This window comes from Hypoxylon trugodes (genome assembly GCF_022578975.1).
Source record: "Hypoxylon trugodes strain CBS 135444 unplaced genomic scaffold F4822scaffold_5, whole genome shotgun sequence".
Lineage (NCBI taxonomy): Eukaryota > Fungi > Ascomycota > Sordariomycetes > Xylariales > Hypoxylaceae > Hypoxylon > Hypoxylon trugodes.
In genome coordinates, this window is record NW_026250020.1 from 836364 (window position 1) to 857904 (window position 21541).

At 46.1% G+C, this 21541-nt stretch overlaps 5 protein-coding genes across 5 annotated transcripts; 2 read left to right on the forward strand and 3 right to left on the reverse strand.

Annotated features, from left to right (window-relative positions):
* Window positions 1–4947: 4947 nt before the first annotated feature.
* Window positions 4948–5888, reverse strand: F4822DRAFT_245526 (histone H4.1). The gene is made up of 4 exons (XM_051454360.1): window positions 5598–5888; window positions 5357–5494; window positions 5129–5294; window positions 4948–4997 (listed from the first exon to the last, which is right to left on the reverse strand). Exons 1-3 carry the CDS (start codon window positions 5605–5607, stop codon window positions 5131–5133), a joined length of 312 nt encoding a protein of 103 aa, XP_051314177.1. The 5' UTR covers window positions 5608–5888; the 3' UTR covers window positions 4948–4997; window positions 5129–5130.
* Window positions 5889–6789: 901 nt separating this feature from the next.
* Window positions 6790–7952, forward strand: F4822DRAFT_402728 (histone-fold-containing protein). Its single transcript, XM_051458043.1, has 2 exons — window positions 6790–7309; window positions 7461–7952. Exons 1-2 carry the CDS (start codon window positions 6875–6877, stop codon window positions 7704–7706), a joined length of 681 nt encoding a protein of 226 aa, XP_051314178.1. The 5' UTR covers window positions 6790–6874; the 3' UTR covers window positions 7707–7952.
* Window positions 7953–9298: 1346 nt separating this feature from the next.
* On the reverse strand, window positions 9299–14864 carry F4822DRAFT_402729 (beta and beta-prime subunits of DNA dependent RNA-polymerase). The gene is made up of 2 exons (XM_051458044.1): window positions 14473–14864; window positions 9299–14404 (listed from the first exon to the last, which is right to left on the reverse strand). The coding sequence occupies exons 1-2, from the start codon at window positions 14652–14654 to the stop codon at window positions 9442–9444; spliced, it is 5145 nt and encodes a 1714-aa protein (XP_051314179.1). The 5' UTR covers window positions 14655–14864; the 3' UTR covers window positions 9299–9441.
* A 134-nt stretch (window positions 14865–14998) lies between these two features.
* Window positions 14999–16819, forward strand: F4822DRAFT_402731 (PRP3-domain-containing protein). The gene has a single exon (XM_051458045.1). It carries the CDS (start codon window positions 15254–15256, stop codon window positions 16724–16726), a length of 1473 nt encoding a protein of 490 aa, XP_051314180.1. The 5' UTR covers window positions 14999–15253; the 3' UTR covers window positions 16727–16819.
* A 55-nt stretch (window positions 16820–16874) lies between these two features.
* Window positions 16875–19553, reverse strand: F4822DRAFT_245575 (uncharacterized protein). Its single transcript, XM_051454361.1, has 2 exons — window positions 18863–19553; window positions 16875–18808 (listed from the first exon to the last, which is right to left on the reverse strand). Exons 1-2 carry the CDS (start codon window positions 19451–19453, stop codon window positions 17024–17026), a joined length of 2376 nt encoding a protein of 791 aa, XP_051314181.1. The 5' UTR covers window positions 19454–19553; the 3' UTR covers window positions 16875–17023.
* Between the last annotated feature and the right edge of the window lie 1988 nt (window positions 19554–21541).

A 21541-nucleotide genomic window follows, 5' to 3' on the forward strand; every position in this document is an offset into this window, starting at 1 on the left:
GGTTACCAGTACCCGAAAATAGCAAGGGGCATAAGCGCGCACAGCCCTTTTTCGGGTATCGACTCATAGTGCTGACAGACAGCAAAGCACGAATCTATGTCTTCTAGAACATGGGAAAGTTGGAAATGCGATTGCGATTCCCCCATCATTCATGCTGTGTACCCCCGATCTACTACCGCTGCAACTGCAACACATTGGTAGCTGAAAATGACAATTCAGCCCTCTTCATGGTTTCCCACGTGGGACTGATTTACTCGCTTCCACCGAATAGGGCCGCTTAGACAACGGCCAGACCTACGAATATGGGGTATTCAGAAACACGAGGTCTAAGACATTGTTACGTTACACTTAGATATCATAACTTTTTTTTTTCTCCCTTTCTTTCTTTCAAGCCTAGAACCCATGAGTTGTATTGTTCTACAATCTTCAGTATGTACCACAGCCTCGGTCGGGGTCGGGGCCGGTACCGTGGCTTTCACATACCGACCCCCTGGCACCCTGGCTAATGGCGCACAATAGGGGCACAATAGAGTGCACGCACCCTTCTAAGGTACATGTCCTCTACAACTTTTACTTTTTCAATCATTCTTCCCCGCATAATCGACCATGTTTTTTCACCCGTCCCGGCGCCTGCCGAACGCCTGTGCTAGCTAAGCCACACCCGTCAAGATCGTGGTCACATACAGATCTAGATTTAACAAGACTAGTCAAATGCAACCTACCAACACGCAAAAATTTTACTACTGGCCGACTGGTAGGGAAAATTTTCGCAGGTAACATTTCAGCAGTCCCAGAGAAAAATAATCTCCACTATCACGAGCCCCCTTTTTCCAACAATGCGAATACCAAGGATTACTAACTCACCAAGCATACATCATCCAGCCGGACACGGGTTGTCACACAGCACAACGCATTTTGAAATAATCTGACATACCTACAAGACATGAGGCCGCGGTCGTGTAACGTCGCCTAGCCCAGTATTTGAGTAACACCAAATCCTGAAGCGTTGGGTTACTCAATCCGCTAATTCCGCGCATTGTCTCGCGCCGGCATTGAAAAATAGCCGAGCCATATTTGCGAAGTACGTCGCACGTATGCCGGGCATTCCTGTCATGAATTTTACAACCTACTACGGTACCGGTCAGCCGGTACGCAGGTCGCCCGGCCGTAGCCCGCGGGCAACCACGGCACCTCCGCGTAGATGCACTCCTTCCAAACGGGAAGGATTGCAATCGTCATCTCACAAAAACTTGCAATGCTCGAGTATTCCTCCCGCTGCATCCTACAGTCATCAGGTGAGAAACATTAGTAAGGCGTATGCACATGGCTCATATTGCCTAGGCTTAATAATCGATTAGGCGACCATCAGTCAACAATGTGAATAAAACGACTAAATCAACAAATTGAAAGTCGGAAATAGGACATTTAAATATTTAAAATATGAACCGAGTGATTAAAACGATACTATCCCAATCCTAGCCAAAAATCCCTAGTAATTAATCCCTTTCATGTCGCAAAACGCGACTAATCCACCCAATCTAACCCACAAATGGGCATTTCCACGCGTATTTTCGCGTCAAAAAAATCCCACCAACTTCCTTTTTTCTAATCAGCCACGGCGTCGTCCCCACATGCCGTCGGACATATTAACCCAGTAGACTCCGAGGGCATTTCTTTCTTTCTTTCTCTTTCTCTTTTGTTTTGACCTTTCTTTTCTCCCTTTTCTTTGCACTTTTTGTTTTCTCTTTCTCTTTCTTTCTTTGTGGGGCAAGAAGTCTTGCACTGTGTGGCTGGTGAGTTGGCGCATTTTTATGCGACGGCCAGTTACATGGTTTCGTGGGTATTTAGATGATGGCTCTGTTCCTAGTGGAATAGGAAATCGGGAGGTTGGTATGGTTTGCGGATGAAGACATCCGCATATCGAGGGAGATTGGTTCCGAGGTTACACAGACGCATCTTCCCGAGGTGTGGCTGCCGCACTGCAGCATCCCGCTCGCCCAGCTCAAGGCAACGACGGTAATCCCATGAAGGGGCTCCTTATTTAGAGATTGTCTGTCCCAGCATATACGTGGCGCTAGGACGGGATTCGGCGAGGCAGTCATTCATCGATTTGACTCATCACGGAGAAGGATCCATGATTCCACGCCGCGTATGTCGTGGCTACCTAGGTATTGAAATGGGTGTCTAATATCATGGCCCTGGGATGAATGTTTAACCCTATTGTAGTTCGGATAACATGGAAAGTATTGGTCATCGGCCAGCTGAGCCGGGTTTTTGATATCCCCGTGGTCCGCAGCGATTACTCATTACCTAGAAACAGCTAGGTACCTAGTATATTAGATAGTCGTTCAGATAGTAGCGCCTAACCCGGAAGGCCATCATTTGATAGTTTAGCTGTACCAGCGCCAACGCCGCGAGTCTCAGTCACAAGTGACCGGTAAACCTTTATGGCCAGATACCGTCTAGATAGACTTAAACCCTTGCCCGGAAGAATGGTGCTAAATCAATATTCCATGTACAGTACATGATACAAGCAGATCATGCATGTAGCCGCTCGGATAGATACTTGGGATAGATTCACCCTTGCAAAATGAGGCTAGATGTACATATGTGACACTTCATATATCCTGTGCATACACCCTTTCCGTTAGCCGCATGAGGCTTCCAGCATGGCTTATAAATATGTATTATGACTCACGGGGCTGTTCAATTTTATCTACGGTGAAATGTCGACAGCCTTGAATACCTACCAATTGGAGGCTGTATTCACAGGGATCCGAGTGTTCGGTATCACCCATGAATACATGGCTTCGGATACATTCCGTGGAATGGGAGCCTTGGAGTTGTTCAGCCGCCTAATATGTGCCTATCCGTGGTAGTATATGAAGGTGATGTGTCATCCAGGCAACAGCGTGGCACGGGGTCGGAGTAGCCCACTCCGTAAATAGGTACTCTTTGAGCACCCAGGAGATTTGAGGTTTGCTTGATCCTATCACCCGATACTGTCAGCTATGGAGCTCTCTCTCCAGTGTGATGTTAGGGAAGTTGTCGGTGTCGTGAGCAGTACTACGTAAGTTTCGTGTTGGATCCGTGTTCATGATAGCTCCAACATAGGGACGCGTACGCCGTGTACATTTACGGGTGCCTACTCTGAGCCTTATAGGATATTGAATTACGTATTAGCGCCTGGTTTATCTTGGTGGATGAAGTAGTTGCTTTCATGTTGCTCTCGTCATGTGTGTTCTATGGTTGGGATAATTATGAGGTATCTTGACACGAATAAGCCACATCCATATTTTTTTTTCTTACATTCTTCCTTGAGAAATGAATATTGGTATTATATTTCCCCACAAATAGCGCGTCGGTGCCTACCCCATGCGACTATTAGAATGGGATATACAAGTGATGCTATCTGGGGTGAGCGAGTATAGGACCTGGGAGTTATCCAAGAAGTATCGAATATTAATCGAAATACATCATTCAACCCACGCAAATACAATAAGGCCCAAACAAATGCTGAATACCTAGGTACGATTGAATTGAATATTTGAATGTAAATATGATGGAAATGCTTTATATCATGGCATGTCGTGTTTTTTTGGTATTTCGAAAATTAATTCTCAACATTTATTCTTGATATCAAATTACGGAATTCACATTCCCAACAACCTCAAAATATTTTATAGGCGTTTTTACGAAAGCTATCCACCTCTATGTAACGAACATATCCCAAAAAGGACATTAAATAAATATCAAAGGGTTCATTGAATACTTATCGTCATATTATCTACAATTCGTATTTTCGTCATCTACTTAATGAAACCACATGCGAGCAACTGACACAAGAAAACACGTGCCATGTAAACGAAGATAATAATATAATATTTAAAATATTTTAGGGATTCTAGAATGCATAATAGAGCTCAATACTCAATAGGCAGAAATATTTCTGTCGTGAATATATGGATATCTGTAAATATTACACATTTCCACAACATTCAATAATTCGAGATCAAACAACACATCGGTATATATTAACCAATCAACATGTAAGTCAGATTTGAAATAGTCAGAGGAAATGAAATATGTATATTTAATCCCACACGGACGATTGTGCGGCACATGTGTCCCGTATTCACACATTCATACTTGTACAATATGGCTTCACTTCCCATGCGGCATTTAGCCACCAACATGTATATGCAAGGCAATTCAGTATTGGGAGAAAATAGGTCATATTCCATATAAGACAGCGAATAGGAACAATAACATTGATCCATGGACTTATGTGATGCCATGCGTGACCGAACGAGGCGTGCATGAGCGTATATGCCTACCTATCACCATACGACCGTAACTTGGGACCTAGTAATATTGGATTCCTTGCCTTCTCGAGTAAGGCTGAGATTTCCCACTAATATGGTATCACGTTGATGTTCTCCAAGGTTGTAAGTCTGGTTGTACTCCGAGTCCTACACTTTAAGTCAGACATCTTGATGACATGGTGATCTATTGGGTAGAAACTAAGCGACTGGGAAATTATCTTCGAAGAGCGTACTGAACCAACACGCCAAAGATGAATATCATGGACGCATGCGGTGTATATGTATCAACAGAATATATGCCTATGAGGGTTAAGGTACGTGTCATGTGGATGGTATGGAATACTGAACCAACAAGCCAACACATCGCCAGAATCCCACGAACGTAGGTTAATGAGTCACGCAATACTGCAATAGGCATCTACCGCGCGGGGTAACTAGTCTACTCATGACTCACATTTTCAAGTGAACACCAACGGCATCGACCCAATGTAGGGTATGTCGCGATACAAAAGATAGCTAGGCATGATTAATCAAAGATTACTTAGGTAGGTGATTAAGGCTACGCGGAACAGAAGGCAAGTCACAGGCAGAGGCAGGCAATGTATTGTGTTCATCGAATTGATTATGCCTCGTCAGGCAAATCTGTGTAGTTGACCCCCCGATTCCCTTATGGTACAGTGAACACCCTAAACGCAGAACCCGATCCCATTATCATGACCAACCACGGTGCAAAAGTATGTGGCAATTGCGAAAAATGACTCTCGTAACAGACGTGAAAAAACCCTTCCCCAAACCATTAAAATGCTTAACCACCGAAACCGTAAAGGGTGCGGCCTTGTCGCTTCAGGGCGTAGACGACATCTAGAGAGGTGACGGTCTTGCGCTTGGCGTGCTCGGTGTAGGTGACGGCGTCACGGATGACACCCTCAAGGAAGGACTTTAGGACACCACGGGTCTCCTCGTAGATCACTGTAGAGTAGACGCGTTAGTGGATTAATGCGACCGACGCGATGGGTTAAATGGGGACTTACTGGCCGAGATACGCTTGACACCACCACGACGAGCGAGACGTCGGATAGCGGGCTTGGTAATACCCTGGATGTTGTCACGAAGAATCTTTCGGTGACGCTTGGCACCTCCCTTTCCGAGGCCCTTGCCACCTTTGCCGCCTATAGATTGAGACGCGTTAGCGATGAGGCTCTAATGAAGCACAAGCTGAAACGAAGCAAGGCGATGCTAGATGCAGCTGAAGATACTAAATGAAATACTTACGTCCAGTCATATTGAATAAAGGTTGAGAAGTGGGTAAAGATTAAGTGTTTTGGTATTGTAGAGTTGACACGAGTTCGTGCGATGAGGCTGATATGCAGAGAGCGGGATGGATGGATGTTATGAAGATGGAAGATTAAGACGTGGGGAAAAAGTGACGGGTTTTAAATAAGGAAGTGGGCGGGTAACGGTAGCTCGAGAATCAGATCAGCCTGGGATTTGACGCGAACCCGTGCCTGATCAGCCCCACTCCAAAAAATAAAGATTATACTGTTCTGGCCAATCGAAAAAAAGACTTTAAGCTCCCTGGGGCCGTTGCGCAGCACCCACAATTATAAAGCTAATCCAGTTCAAGACGATTCGCATGTAAACCTTAAATCAATTTCGACCAATCATTAAATTGTGTTTCTTCGGCGCTCGTTTTTTTTCACTGGCCATAGTTTACCGATCTTACGGACACACGGCAGAAAGTCTACTGCATTTCCATTAAACTTCAGCTTAATCGTTTATTTCCTCCGTCACTTTTATTTTATTATGTCGAAGAGCTAACCTAAATAGGTTTCATTTCTAGAGTTTGCACAGTGAATTGTCCTTTTAGTGCCCTGTTCTAAAAGAATTGTGTATGGCAAGTCACATGTACATAGTGTTCCGACCACTTTGATGCCTTAGGCACCTACATGTTCTACTACAGAACTACCTACCGTCACACTACAAAGCACTGTAAAGTTAATAATAATAATTACATACTAGCATCTAATCAATACTGTGAATAATAGTAGTAATTGAATTTATTTAGTGACTATTAAAATAATATGTATTGAATTCTTAGATAGGTACATAAGTACATTAAATTCCCCCGGGCTGCGGCTACCCATTTTCGCCATGCATGTTTCCTTTTTACTGTGATCTGATTCTTTAGCCAGGGCAAGATCGCGCCATTAGGAACGCAGCTGCATTATCAAATGTCTTATCGGTTTGGACATGGCAATGTGTACGTATTTTGTTGCCTCTTTCTTGATTTGGAGTATTCGATGTTACGAAAGTAGTAAGGTCTTTTTTTAATTGTGGAGGTGGGATTCCTGATGCACCCAATCAGAAATTAGGAAGGCTTGAAGGGCAACTAAGACGTAGAATTTCCCACCTAAAAAGCACAGCAATTCGAATAACAAAACGCACCCCTGTCTCCCCCCGAAAAAAATAATCAACAACACAACGCCCAGCAGGTGCGAATTTGATTTTTCTCTGATCCTGCATTTACGCACTGGCCATCTGATTAGTTAATGCCCCAGGCACCTTCCCTTACACACACAATCAGCCAGAGGGAAGACCCACCTCCTCACATATTTAATCCAGTCCCCCACCCTTCCTCCAATCCATTTTCTTTTCATCATTCACAACCCACTTCCAGAGTCTTTAGCTCAATCTACCATCAACAACAACCATCAATACATCTACTTTCATCAACCTTTTCATCACCAAATCAATCACCAACATCATCTACAATGGCCCGCACTAAGCAGACCGCCCGTAAGTCCACTGGTGGCAAGGCTCCCCGTAAGCAGCTCGCTTCCAAGGCTGCCCGCAAGAGCGCACCCTCTACCGGAGGTGTCAAGAAGCCTCACCGCTACAAGCCTGGTACCGTCGCTCTTCGTGAAATTCGTCGCTACCAGAAGTCGACTGAGCTTTTGATCCGCAAGCTCCCCTTCCAGCGTCTGGTAAGTCATCACTCAATCAATCAATCAATCGCGTCGCTGTCGCTTCACATCCGTGTCATTGGATACATGTGTGGCACGGTCGCAACTTCTGCAACACGACTTCCCCGCAATCACGATCAATCAACAGTTCACTAACGCGACGCGTAAACAGGTTCGTGAGATCGCTCAAGACTTCAAGTCCGACCTCCGCTTCCAGTCCTCCGCCATCGGTGCTCTCCAGGAGTCCGTCGAGTCTTACCTCGTCTCCCTCTTTGAAGACACCAACCTGTGCGCCATCCACGCCAAGCGTGTCACCATCCAATCTGTAAGCATACCCAATAGTATCACTACCTATTATTACATATCACTAACAACCATTGCAGAAGGACATCCAACTTGCCCGCCGCCTCCGTGGTGAGCGCAACTAGAGTGCCACTCTTGTTCTATAGTGGCCTTGGTGGATGAAGGAACTTTGGGCAGACGCTGCACTTTATGATTCTCACAGGGATGGCATGACGACTCGGTTTTACAGGGAAAGGTTAATCAATGGCGTTTGCGAATGCGTTTGCTTTTTGCACGGTTAAGGGTTGTACATCAGTCATAGGCAGGTTGCTGACGAGCACTGCGATACTGAACACATGAATCATAAAACATGAACAAATAATCTGAATGTCTTCTATTTGCACGTGTGACTTGAACCGTAGTTTGATTGAAGCCATCGTTTCTGACATGCATCACATCCACATATCCTGCAGTGGCCGCTATGCTGATGCCTATCACTGCTTCGATTTTATTGTGATCTGATACATCGCTTGCGCTTTGTTTATGGTGTTGCCACTCAAGTACCATGATATTCGCCGCCATCTCTATGCCTCGGCCTTTGTTCTAATAGTTGATAGGTTGTCTATCTACCTAGATAATGATACATGATATATAACTATCACGCTTCTTGTTTCATATTAGCATTGTTCTTCAACATGAATGGTAATGACAGTCCTCTACAGCCTCATGTCTTCATAACATGGAGGCTTATCGCGTCATCATCTCTTCAGGCGAAGTATTTAGGCCTATGTTCTATCAAGCATACGTAATAGGTACGGAGTATTGTCACCGCGAAATGGTGATTGGCTTTATGAACGCCTCGTTATTTTCGGGCTATTTTTCAGCGATGATGGGAAATGTCGAGTGACTACGAAGAATAGAGGTTTTGGCGTGTTTCATATGTTATTCATAGTTTAATAAATGTTCATCTTAATACTAGTTCACGTTCAAAGCAGATCCCCCTCAAGATTAATGGTGTAGAAGCCGATCGGTCCACGCCCGACCATGCCCCTCCAGGCAGCGATCGCGGCATCTTGTTGGGCACTTATGTTAGGGTTAGAGTCGAACCTCGCTACGATGGATAAGTGTTAGATTGGTATTTCTTGTGGTTAATAGGTATATTTATTTCTATTGTGGAATTTTGTGTGTGAATAATTATCACGATGGCAAAAAACTCCGAGGGGAGGGGAAGAAGACGATGCCCAGCCAGCTCAGCATATCCTAAACTTATGATCCTCGCGCATCGTATGCCTCATAATGAAAATTATCTCGATTTGATACAGTTGCAGAGGTTGAATTTATTATCTTTGCAATTAATTATTCCATAATTGTTCTCGTTAATCTTCGCCCACGAGCGGAATGACTTGGTTATCAACATGTAAACAAAGTGGGCGTCGGATGCTGAGCACGGAGCTCGGTGGGCTGAAATACGCACGCCTCGTATTCATGACACAAATTCTACCAAATAAATAGAGTATCTACCACTTCTGATCACCTTGGATGAATATTGACTTCAAAATGAGTGTAATGCATTTTTGAATCGGCATTTTCATATTCTATTGACTATCCCGCTTACGATGGTGCGACGCGGTTGAAAGAGATGGAGTAGGATCTGCTTGGCAGTCGGTAGCTTCTCCGAGTGTACTTCAACTACGTGTATATCACTCAACAATCAAACACAAAATCATATATGGACACATCATACATTTCTATCTACTATTCCCGTGATAAATACCACTAAAATATTTGTACCTCAAACCAATGTTGAGAGCAAACTCCAAGTACTCCCCCATTTTAGAAGCCTAAGTAATGAATCACAACGTCACGTCCCCTCAAACCATAGCATTCTTCCCATTTTTCGGATGAGCTCTGGTAAGGACATCGAACGCGCCCGTACCGATCTTGCCTAGCCTACCCATAACGATTCGGCTACTCGGTGTGGTAAGATCATCCCAATCACCATCAAGAACAGCATCCTTCAAGAAAGATAGCGTCGTCTCGAAACTCATCTTGGTGAAAGGACTGACATTACCCTTCAATCCCATACGGTTGAACGGAGTAAATCCTCCGTTTCTCGTCATGTAATCACCGATGAGGTTGAGGTGGCGGTTATCGACACCAATACCGTGACTTTCGAAAACCCCGCTCAGTTCCTGAATGATTCCGCTGCGTGCCGCCTCGACGCCATACACCTGGAGCACCGCTGCGATATCGTTCGTTTGGATTTTATTGGGGTTAATGAAGTCACCGTACTTTTGCATGGCTCGGAGATTGACACCATTGGTATGTATCACCGCCCTATTTTCCTTCTTGCCGGTTTGTGGGTCACGGACTTCTTCGTTGGGTACAAAGGTACATCCTCGGATACCCTCAATTTGCTGAATGAGCGATTTTCGGACTGCATCTTGGACAATGCTCAACATCAAGATTTTAGGTATGCTTGAATCGTATTCGAGTGTGAAATTGCACCATTCTCCCTTATTTTCGTCGCATTCGAAACGAGATACAACTGGTGTTCTTTCCTTGACACGGCTTTCGCGAGCACCAGCCTTCTTGCGACTATCCTCGTCTTCATTCTCATTGTCACTGTCTGGAGCTGGACTGCCGCCGAATCCTTCGTCTTCAGGCTCTTCTTCATCTTCGGGTGATGCCTCGCGCTCTAACCGCCTTTGGATTTCGTCGTCTTCGTCATCATTTGCGCCGTAGGAGACAGCTTGTGCCCGATTTGCGCGTTGCTTGGCATTGGTCGCATCGTCTTCATCATCGTCGTCGTCATCGTCATCTTCGTCGCGGGCTGCGGCTTCTGGATTACCCGATGCCATTTCTACTACCCCGGACTTGACACCGACTTCGGGAACTGCACCACCCTCTTGATCAATCTTTGCCTTGATTTCTTTCTTGACCAACCTCTCAAGCATCGGGAGAAGCTTAATCTCTAGAGTGTTGAGGACATCAGAAACGCCGATTGCATAGGTTTCCGTGTATTCATTCGATGAGAAAAACTCGAGGTGAATATCAAACATCTTGGCTAGGCGGTAACCAATACCTTTGCCGACGCGTTCCTTGACTGTAGCTTTGTTGAGGACGTGCGATAATGGGAGGATACTGATTGCCTTTGCGAATGTCTCGCCCTCCGCTTCTGACAGCTCCTCATTCAGCACTAGTGTCATAGACGGAGTAGAAATCTTGTCGCTAGCGGTCATGAGAATTTCTCTTAGACGGGGAATACCGAGGGTGACGTTCTTCGCAGAGTGACCAGCCAAATGGAAAGTGTTGAGCGTCATCTGAGTTGAAGGCTCACCAACGGATTGACCAGCAACGATACCCACAGCCTCGCCAGGCTCTGTTAGAGAATTGAGATATTTCGAATGGAAGATCTTTTCCGCGTATTTCCGGGGGATGAGCACGCCGGATGATTTCTTCTCTCCCTTCTCCTTTATCAGACCGTCCTTGTTAGCTTTGATGTACTCAGAGACCTTCTCATAAAATTTCTCCGAGGTGGCAAAGGCATGACGGTTAGGATTGAGCTCGGCGTGGATGGGGTCGATCGCCTTGGGGTCATTTGACTTGGCTTGCTTGATGGCTTTCTTTTGATATTTCTGAGCATAGTCTTTGGATTCGTAAATTTCCTGGTCCCAACCTCTCTCAGCAATACCGAGTCGGTCAACCTGTGATGTCTGATTGCGGAGCACGAAACCGAAATCAACCAAGTATTTCTGTTTCGTAATATCCAAACCATCTTCTCCGTATAAGAACTGAACCATTGATCCATCGGCGTCTCGTACTGACGAATCATAAGCCACCTTTAGACCTTCCATCCCCTTGATCAAACATCTCTGCAAGTAACCGGAACGGGATGTTTTGACGGCCGTATCAATAAGACCTTCTCGTCCAGCCATGTGATGGAAATAATACTCTTGAGGTCGAATACCAGAAAAGAAACGATTTACGATATAGCCACCTGCTCGTATACTGGTTTCGAAGGGGCGGAAACAAGGTAGCGATTTGCCGCTCACCATTAGAGGCACCCTCCTACCTTCGAGAACTTGTTGACCAAGATTGCAAGAAATTTGGTTCGCGTTAACACTACTTCCTTTTGCACCGGATGTTGTCATCGACTGCATCTGATTCTTAGGGAATTGCTTCTCAAGACCTGCAGGGAGACAGGCTGTAGTGACGTCACTAGACAGGTTTCGGGACGACGAGTTCATCATGCGATCTAAGTCTTCTTGCTTCGTATCATCGCGCATGACCTCCTCCAATCGCTCCAGCAATAGTGGATTCGAGTTGTCAATATCGGCTCGATCGCCCAAACTCACAAACTTAGCGGCAACTTCAAGGCCAATCTCAGTAGCACCTTGCAATATCCTCTTGCGGTCCTTTTCGCCTTCGGGTGTGAGTCGTAGATCGTCCATACCACAACTGAAGGCACGCATATTGAGATACCGAGTGAGAAGTCGACCTAGACAACTGAGCAGTTTTGCAGCAAGCTCAGGGCCCCAGATTTCATGGATGGAATGTATAAAACCGCCCGAGCTGGGTCCTAATTGATTCTTGTCGAGGATACCGGTGATGAATTCACCGTCAATAAACAATACGTCGCCTTCTTCGGTAGAATTTCCCCAGGAACTCCCCTTTAGCTGCGATTTTCCAGCAAGCCATAGGTCACCACTACCGGCTGGTTTCATGTTCTTCAGGATAGTCGTGATAACCTGTTTTCCCGTCCAGCGCATGGCTGGTTTTATGATAGCAGGCGCCACGAGTTCAAGTCGCTCAGATGCGATATGCCCACTTTCGGGTCGCAACGCACTGTATACGAGTTGGTGATATGCGCCTTTGTCGAAGAAAGTATCCTTGCTGCAAAGGGCTACAGAGACGGAAAGATGGTCCTGGATTAAACCTCGAAGCGGTTTTCCAGCAGTGGCAGAGAGATATTGGTGGTCTGTATCGGCGATCTTCAAGGCTTCTGCTCGCGCAAGTTCATTCTGTGGGAAGTGCATGTTCATCTCGTCACCATCGAAATCCGCATTGTACGTATTACAATTGGCGTAGTGCATTCGAATGGTTCTCTCACCCGGCAAGACTCTGGCTCGGTGACCCATAATAGACGGTTTGTGGAGGGTAGGTTGACGATTCATGAGTACCACATCACCATTTCCAAGATGACGATGAACTTTCTTGCCTTTCACTCCGGCATATTCGTGGCTTGACGGAGCAAGGAGTTGGTTAGCCAAAGCTATGCGATCATCGACGGATTTGTTCTTAAGATTGATAATTTGCCCGTTCTCGTTTTCAATTGCCGCAGCACCGGGCCACTTATCAATACCGTTGATGACAGCCTGCTGCATTTCTCTGAAGTTATGGCTTGTTACCGGTTCTGGATAGGTTAACTTCTTGGCAAAAACAGGAGGGACACCTATTTCGCTGGTCTCGATATTCGGGTCGGGGGAAATAACACTTCGAGCAGCGTAATTTACACGCTTGCCCATCATGTTTTTTCGGAACAATCCTTCTTTCTTTTCGAGCTTTTGCTTGATACCGTCTTCATTTCTCTTGCCGGCCGCTCCACGAATAGGATTTCGATCCCGATCAATTAACGAGTTCACGCTATCCTGAAGGCTAACGCAAGCTTCATGCATTTCGGATATATCTCGTCGTCGGGCTAATGAATCAGGGTCATGTTCATGTTGTTTGATTTCTTTATGTATCTGCGCAATCCGTGTGCATGAAGAAAGGATCTGCTTATAGAGTGAGTTTTGCTGGGCTTCCGCAATTGCTCCATCGCCTTGTCGGGCTTCAGGGCGAAATTTGTTAGGCGGAACGAGAACAGTTTGTATGAAGAAGTTGTTCGCAGGGAGTTTCTTTCCGGAAGGTCTCGAGTTGTAGACTAGAGCCATTATATCCTGCTCCTTTTCGAATAAAAGTTGTAGTCGTGCTTTGACTTCCATCGAGTTGACATAGCGCTGCTGAGATTTGGCCTCTTCTTTCTTCGCTTTCGCGGATTTGGCAGGCGCACCAGCACCTTCTGACATGATGACGTCGCCATTCTCATCCAATTCTTCACCCTCTCCCTCCTCTTCTTCGTTACTCTCTTGCTCAACCTCCTCTTCGCCCGACTGAAGATCAATATCGGCTATTCCCTCGTCCGTGTTGTCCCTGCGCTTCTTAGCTAGGTCCGCCTTAGAGGATTTCCGCCTGATCGTTAGAGCATCTTTGTGTTGGAGATTGCGCTGTGCCATCTTAGCCTGATCTTTGCCGCTGAGCGGCTTCTCAAAGATCTTGACGAATCGATCTTTTCTGAAGTTTGGAGATATGCCGTCACATGTAGCGCAAGTTCTGCCTTTGGTCATATCTTTGAAGAAATTTTTGAGCACCTCTCTCCTCGCTTCCGATGCGCCTTCATGCTTGCCCTTTCTGATATCGGCCGTCCCCAATCTGTGCTCCTTTAAGGCTGTCCTAGTATATGCCTCTCTCATGCGAACTACCTTATCGAACCCCGTGATCTCTTCACCGTCGGATTCATTTTCATCCTCTACTGGTATGTCGGTAGTTTCGGCGGTGATATCGTCAAGGTGGTTCGCCGCATCTATTAGGCCGAACTGGAGAAGGCGTAGCTTGCAAGAAACGAGACTTATATCGTGTCGTCGCATTCGAAAGCGAAAGCAATATTGACATTGCGCTCGAAGTAGTCTTAGGATTTGGTCCATAAAGACTGGGTGGTATACGGGGACTGGGAGATCGATATGGCCAACATGGCCAGGGCAATTCGGTTGCGCAAGATTACATGTTGTGCATCTACCAGGTCTGAATTAGTATGCGATCTAAAATTGGGACAATAGTTCTGCAAATTCGATCCTGCTTACACTGAGTCTCCCCAAGCTCCAAGTGCAGGATCGTACAGACCGCCGGGTATGGGGTTTAGAAGACTGTCGAACGTCGTCGGGTTTTCAATCCTCTTAACTGAGATCGCTTTTATTTCGGAGGGGGTAAGGAAGTCGAAGTCGACGCTGTCGATCGCCGACGCGATAGGTTGTGAAATATTCATGGCTGGGACCGTTATAACCTCATAACCTAGCGCAGTTCTCTAGATAAACTTCGGAACCGGGGGATTGAAGCAGATAATAAAGTGAGCAAAGAGCTGAAGCGTTCTGAGCAAACTTTATCAACTCATGGCTTTTATTTTGCGCCGTTATAGTTCTTCTTATCAAGTTTATATCGAGGGACTGAACGAGCAAATGGCTTCGAACCGGTTTTTAGTGGGGTTGGTAGGACGAAGCCAAAAATTTGGAGCTCGAACTTTTTAGCGGTCCCAAACGGCAGAAATTAATAAATCATGTGACTTCAAGCTTATCCTTATCACCGATATCTACCTAATCTACACTGTGACACAAGCGCTAACCCTTGGAACTGCTGGCTGGCAGCTGCCTTTCATCCTTTTTGTCTTGAACTTAGCAAAGCGTATGTCGATCGATTCTGATGAAATTAATCTAGGCAAGCTTTCTTTCCTTTCTTTATCACAACTCCATCGCTTGGAGCCACTTCGACTAAAGCCTCGACATCGTCCAAAGCGAATAATCGACCTGCCACCTCTCGATCCATCCATCTCCATTTTGTATCCTCAGGCTTCAGCTATAATCATCTCCAATGGATCGACACGGTTCGCCTGGCCTGGCCCCACGCAACGATGGCGGTTCACGAATCCAAAAAGCAGAATCTGGCGCGGACAAAGCCGCGAAGCTCGCCGCATTGAAACAACGTGTATCGGCAGCAATAGGAACCAGCAAGGCGAAAGGTGGATTAAACGTCGGTCTTCACCCGGCTTTAGAAGATATCGGACAATGGAAACCTGGCGGCAAGGCCAACGACTCGAAATCCGGCCCAGGATCACGATCGCGCAATGATTCTGGCAGACCACAACTAAAACAGAAACCCCTCGACCTAACCGGTCCATCACAAGAAGAAATCAAGAGCAACCCTTACTTCGACTCGAGCTTGGGCGCACCGACCGCGAAGCCGAGGCAATCCCGACAGCTTATATTCAACCAAAAGGGCAAATACATCCAACAAGCAAACGCGCTACGACGGCAAGCTGCTCTCGAAGCTTTAAAAAAGAAGATCGCAGCAGGTACACGGAAAGTTGGCATAGATGAAGATAAAGACGTAGAGAAGAACTTCGTGGTCGAAGCACCGCCGGATGTTGAGTGGTGGGACGAAGGTTTAATAGACGGCAAGAACTACGACGACATTGAGAACCCTCAAGTCGTCAAGATCGATACCGACGACACCATAGTCACGCGATACATCCAACATCCCGTCCCCATCGAACCACCTCAAGACAAGAACGCGCCCCAGCCGAAACCCATGTACCTCACTGCCACTGAACAAGCGAAACTCCGTCGCCAGCGGCGAATGGCCGATTTGAAGGAAGAACAAGCCAAGATCCGACTAGGCTTAGTCCCCGCACCACCTCCCAAAGTCAAGAAGGGCAACCTAATGCGCGTGCTCGGTGAAGAAGCCGTTAAAGATCCTACCGCTGTCGAAGCGCGCGTGAACCGCGAAATCGCAGATCGACACACGAAGCACGTACAAGCAAACGAAGACCGTAAACTCACCAAGGAGCAAAAACACGAAAAACTCGCCGCGAACCAGGAGAAGGACGCGCAGAAGGGATTACACATGCTGGTGTTTAAAGTGAACAGTTTAGCGAACGGACAACACCGATATAAGATCAACATCAACGCGGACCAATTATCGCTCACGGGGATAGTAATCATGCATCCGAAGCAGAACTTGGTTATTGTGGAAGGTGGCGAGTGGTCGATTCGGCATTACAAGAAACTACTGCTTAAGCGTATAAACTGGACCGAGAACCTACCAACCCGAGATAAAGACGCGCAGAACGACGCTCTGAAGCAATGGCTTAAGGCGGAGACCGAAGAGGGCGATCTAAAAGACTTGGCTGAGAATCAGTGTAAACTTATATTCGAGGGTGAGATTAAATCCCGCGCTTTTCGCAAATGGGGATCGAAAGTTTGCGAGACGGATACCGAGGCCAGGGACGTCTTGTCTAAGTCTAAGATGGAGAATTTCTGGAACCTTGCAAAGTCTACCCAATAGTTAAGGAGAGCTACTACCTCATAATTGTATAGATACCAGGAGGTAGTCGCTTGGGCTAGGGGAAATTGTAATAAAATCACTTTTAATTGACCACGTTGAATTGATGATGACTGCTATTGCATGCCTAGCTAGCTGCATGATGATTGTTCGTAAACCTGTGAACTAAGCAATTTGCCATGTAAACGGCGCCTATACGTGCTTTTCTCTAGCATCCTAAAACCCCTAGAAAAAAACTCCCCAAATGAATTCCACCCTCGTACACAAGATTCACAACATTACCGAATTCTCCATCATCCACTAGCGATTGTCGAGATCCATCATAACGTGATCTAGGTCGTCATCGTCGTATTCATCAACCACCCTCTGAGCAGCTTGCATGCGTGCCACATTCGCATTGCCGTCTTGATGTTCCCTAATCTCGTCTTCGATCATCTTCTGCTGGTGTTCTTTGAGATCCTCCATGCTCCACATGCTGATACCGTCTTGATCCTTGGACTTGAAGGGCTGTGCCATATCTCGCAAGAATCGTTTCGCGGTGATGACGGCCATATCAGTACTGAGATTTCCGTCGACCTCTTGCATGGCCTGGTTGATCCATTTGGGTAGTTGAAGTCGCTTCTTTTGAAAGCGACGATCGGCTAACACCATGATTCCGTAATCGTCTTTGCCTCGAAGCACACGACCTAGGCATTGTGCGGCGTGACGCATGGCGTCGAAAGATAAGAAATCGTTCTCTCGGATACGGTAGGTTTCTCGAAGGAACTCTAATCTGGCCTTTAGAATACGAGATTCCGTGTATTGAAATGGGACACCGATGCACAACACAGTTCGTCCGTACTGATGATCGAAATCGATGCCTTCCGAGACCTTTCCACGGGCGACACAGAGAAGAACCGCTCCTCTACCATTGCAACAAGCCGTTCGATATGTCTCCAGCGCCAGCGATGTCTCTTGAGCATCCGGTGTCTCAACCAGGATCAACTTGTATTTCCAGACTTCATCTAGGATACCCATACCTTGCCACATGCTGATAATAGATTCCATGTAAAGGTAGGAGGGGAAAAACACAACCATGCCATCAGGGGTGATCCTGGCGAACTCAGTTAAGAGGTTACCATAATTTCGGACCACACTTGGTTCATTTCGAACAGTAAAACTGGTGGAAATCGTGGCCTGGTCACTTCCTCGGGTTACTATCATCGGCAGGAAAGATCTTCGAGCTAGGGTCATCGTGTATGACTCTTGGACGACAGTAGAAAATCCCAGCATCTTGGGGTACATCTCCAAAGGTGAGATAGTACCTGAAGTAATGATGACGGAACTGAATCTGTCGAATACGGGTTTAATCGCAATTGCGGCATCTAGACAGGTGAAATGCAAGACTGGATTGGGTACTTCGGCAGTATCTGTCTCGAACGGTTCGAGTATGAGTAAGAAACCCTTCTCATACGTAGCGACAAGTGTCGCGAAGGTAGCCACTTCTTGAAGTGGTTGATAATCCCCGATATTGGTGAGCTCGAGGGTCCTCACGAGGGAGGTTAGTCTTTCAGCGCAGAAACGCAGCGGCTTCTTCTCAATGAAAGTGTGTTCCTTGAGATGTGCTAGAAATGAGGGTGGTGTTTCCGAGATTACTTGTCGAACCTTCATACGAGTCTTGAGGTATTCGATGAATCGTTTCAAGAACGAAGTAAAATGTTCGGCTCTTCGAATGTTTCCAGGTACGGCTTCCTTGAGCAAATCATCGGGTAAGACAGGATTTGACATGAACGCGTCCTCTTGTCGAGCCTCCTCGGCATCACGAAGACCCTCTACCAGTTTCTGGTACTCGTTCTCAAGCTGCTCTCGATCCGTCTCCTTCATCTCGTTGATCTTGTTCTCTAGGTTCTGAGCACCAACGGATGCCTTACGCAAGGATTCTTCCGTTATGTCAGTACTGAGGGACTCGATACAGACATTGTCTATGTTGTGAGCCTCGTCGAAAACAATGATACAATCCTTTGAGAAGTCCTTTGACACGCGTTCTGCGATCTTGGGATCAAGTAGATAATGGTAAGAATAGATGATAACATTACAATATTGCATCTATAATGTAATCAGTATTCTATCCTAAAAGGCCAAAATTAAGGAGAAGCTTACCATCCGTCTTGCGGTGAAGTAGGGGCACTGCTTATGTTGTTCGCCGTAACGTAGGAGGCCATCCAGTGTCCAAACGCCGTTTGGAACAAGATTATGTGGCTCCAAAAGATCGAGATTGTCATGGTAGACGCAGGTGTCGACGCTCTCACCCTTTTCCTTCTTCTCCTTGACAAATCCAGCAGTCAAGCTACGGCATCTGGCATCCACGATGGCGCCACTTTTCTCCCGTTTCACGGACGGGTGAAGGCACAAGTTCTTTCGACTTGTCAAACCTAGCCCACGAAATTCTTCTACGTAACCGAGTTCATCTGCTCGGAACTTCATGAGGGCCTTGAGTTCTGCTAGAGCCTTCTCGATCTCGGACATAGTACGCGAGCAGTAGATTAGTTTTCGGTGCTCGGGATAATGTTGCTGGTAGGCGACAATAAGCGAAAGTAGTGAAACGGTCTTGCCGGTACCCGAAGGCATCTCAAGAACGCAGTGGCCGCCGGCATCGAGCGTTTTCTTGAGATCGCACATATATGCATATTGCTCGGGATATATGCGCGGGTAGGGGAAGAGTACGGGGAGATCCTCGATGAAGAACTTCATCTTGGCTAAGGCGGAATTGACCGCGATATGGCGAATATGAGAGATGCAGATTTATGATGTTATTTGTTTAAAAACTCGAGAAACTCGAGAGTACTGCCTCGATAGGTACCGTAAAGAAACAGGCGCAATTATTGACGATAGAGACCAGCTCCTTTCAATACCGTTTTAATTGCAGGCTGCACGCGTTAGGTAGAATAATTATGTACTGTGTGGCATGCTGCAAGCCCAGGCAGCCAGACAAAAGATATGTTGGCTTAGCCGTTTTCCTTTTCTTTCACTTTATTATTATCGGGTTGATTTACAAACCCATTGTACGTGAATTTATTTTTGAAATCCAAAAGTTTTTTTTGGCCGTTTTGTTTGAATTTGTTCGTCTGTAGCCTCAAACTTTAGTTGGGGTTGCAACTTCAACTTCAAAGCGTTGCCTGGTCACTCGCTGAGGTAAGCTATCCCAGATAAACTTTATCTATTGAAGCTTTGAGCATCAGGTGGCTCATGCATACCCGAGATTTAGGCCAGCCACCTTCTCCACATTTCAAATGGGACTCGGATGCTGCACCGATTATATCCATTATACGTACATAACACTGGGTACTTGGGTACTTTTCCGGGAGAAAATCCCGTCTCCAAAGATTCCCAGCACAACACTGAACCACGCAACGATCAAACGCCATCTACTTTATCTACTTCATCTACCAGGAAGATATTCTACTCTTGAAGGAAAAAGCAAAAGCGCGAAATGTCCGAACCTCGGTGTCCGCTGCTCGCTTTTAAATTATTATTAATATAATATCCGAGTCTAACTTATTAGTCGTCGTCATTAACTGTTGGCATCATGAGTAGCGACCCACAACCAAGCGATGATCAATGCGGTGTTGGAGTAGAACATCTACTGAATTGGGCAGGTCCGCGTAGAACTAATAACTATGTGACCTTGAAAGCCAAGGGGATATACGTATGTTTCTATTTCCAAGTTGGTTTGGTACGTTATAGAAAAATTGATCCTAGGAAATAATTTAGTATGTATACGTTACGGCATGTAATAGGTTATATTACGGTGGAAAAAAAGAGGTACTTAGGTGTTAGGTGTTTAGGTAGTATGTGGGTGGTACCTTAGGTAGGTAGGTGGTGGATGGTGGAAGACGATTGCCGACCCATCGTGGGAACAACCGCCAGCACGCGGCAGCGCTTAGTTATTTTCCTTAGACTTGAATTGATTCAAAAAATTGAAGTCTCAATAAGCTTTTTAGCCCTAGACTAGACCTGGCAACAAGATCTACGATTTGTGCAATCGGCATGGGCTAGATGTTGACGGGACGGGAGGCGTTCGTCGGGTCATAAAGCGTCTCATAGGAACGACACTCCCGATGGCGGACGACTCTTCCGATGAACTTCACCCTCAATCCATGGAGTTGGGTTGGGGGTACTAGATGAATGAACCAAACTGTCGGATTCCGGCACAGTACATTAAACATATTAGATTTTGTAGATTGCCCGCCGCCATCTTAGATCGTTCAATGTGCTTTTTTGGCGTCAGCAAGAGCAGAAAAAAGTAGTTGGTCATTTACTACCTACCGATGGGGAGTTTTCGGATCCTATTACTTTTTCTGCAGGACAGTTAAGCCTGCCACACCTCCGAGCACCACGGATAAAAACGAGCACGTAGGATTCTTTCCGATTCCGAAACCGACCAAGTATTACTCGCGAAAACTCACTGTTGGATATAGATACTTAGGTAGGTATATTGATACGATACAAGGCACTCTCATGTACGTAATCATCAGCTTTCAGCCTTAGCCCTACATGCATTGCTATTTTGAGATGTTGCACACCCGCTCCCCCAAGAATACTACATCACCGGATTAATCGCTGACCACCAAATGGCTGAAAATACTACCACAGCGGAATTTATTTAATCAACTCTTGTTTCAGGTGAAGCTAGAAACTACGAATCCTGCGAGGCCATGCTGCACTTTCGCACATATAGCCAAGGCGTATACAAATACGGAACAACTATTTTTGCCAGCAATATAACTGAGTCCCCATTTCCAAGGTTCGTATTAGTGTTCGTGTTAGTAACATAGCATT

Excerpts from the sequence above, each read along its gene's own strand:
- F4822DRAFT_245526 (XM_051454360.1), bottom strand. Across the intron at positions 5,295-5,356 it reads TGTCAAGCGTATCTCGGCCA|TGATCTACGAGGAGACCCGT; the intron begins GTAAGTCCCCAT and ends TCTACTCTACAG.
- F4822DRAFT_402729 (XM_051458044.1), bottom strand. The coding sequence starts at position 14,654 with ATGAATATTTCACAACCTATCGCGTCGGCGATCGACAGCGTCGACTTC. Across the intron at positions 14,405-14,472 it reads GGAGCTTGGGGAGACTCAGT|ATGCACAACATGTAATCTTG; the intron begins GTAAGCAGGATC and ends CAGACCTGGTAG.
- F4822DRAFT_402731 (XM_051458045.1), top strand. The coding sequence starts at position 15,254 with ATGGATCGACACGGTTCGCCTGGCCTGGCCCCACGCAACGATGGCGGT.
- F4822DRAFT_402728 (XM_051458043.1), top strand. The coding sequence starts at position 6,875 with ATGCCCCAGGCACCTTCCCTTACACACACAATCAGCCAGAGGGAAGAC. Across the intron at positions 7,310-7,460 it reads AGCTCCCCTTCCAGCGTCTG|GTTCGTGAGATCGCTCAAGA; the intron begins GTAAGTCATCAC and ends ACGCGTAAACAG.
- F4822DRAFT_245575 (XM_051454361.1), bottom strand. The coding sequence starts at position 19,453 with ATGAAGTTCTTCATCGAGGATCTCCCCGTACTCTTCCCCTACCCGCGC. Across the intron at positions 18,809-18,862 it reads ACTTCACCGCAAGACGGATG|ATGCAATATTGTAATGTTAT; the intron begins GTAAGCTTCTCC and ends ATTACATTATAG.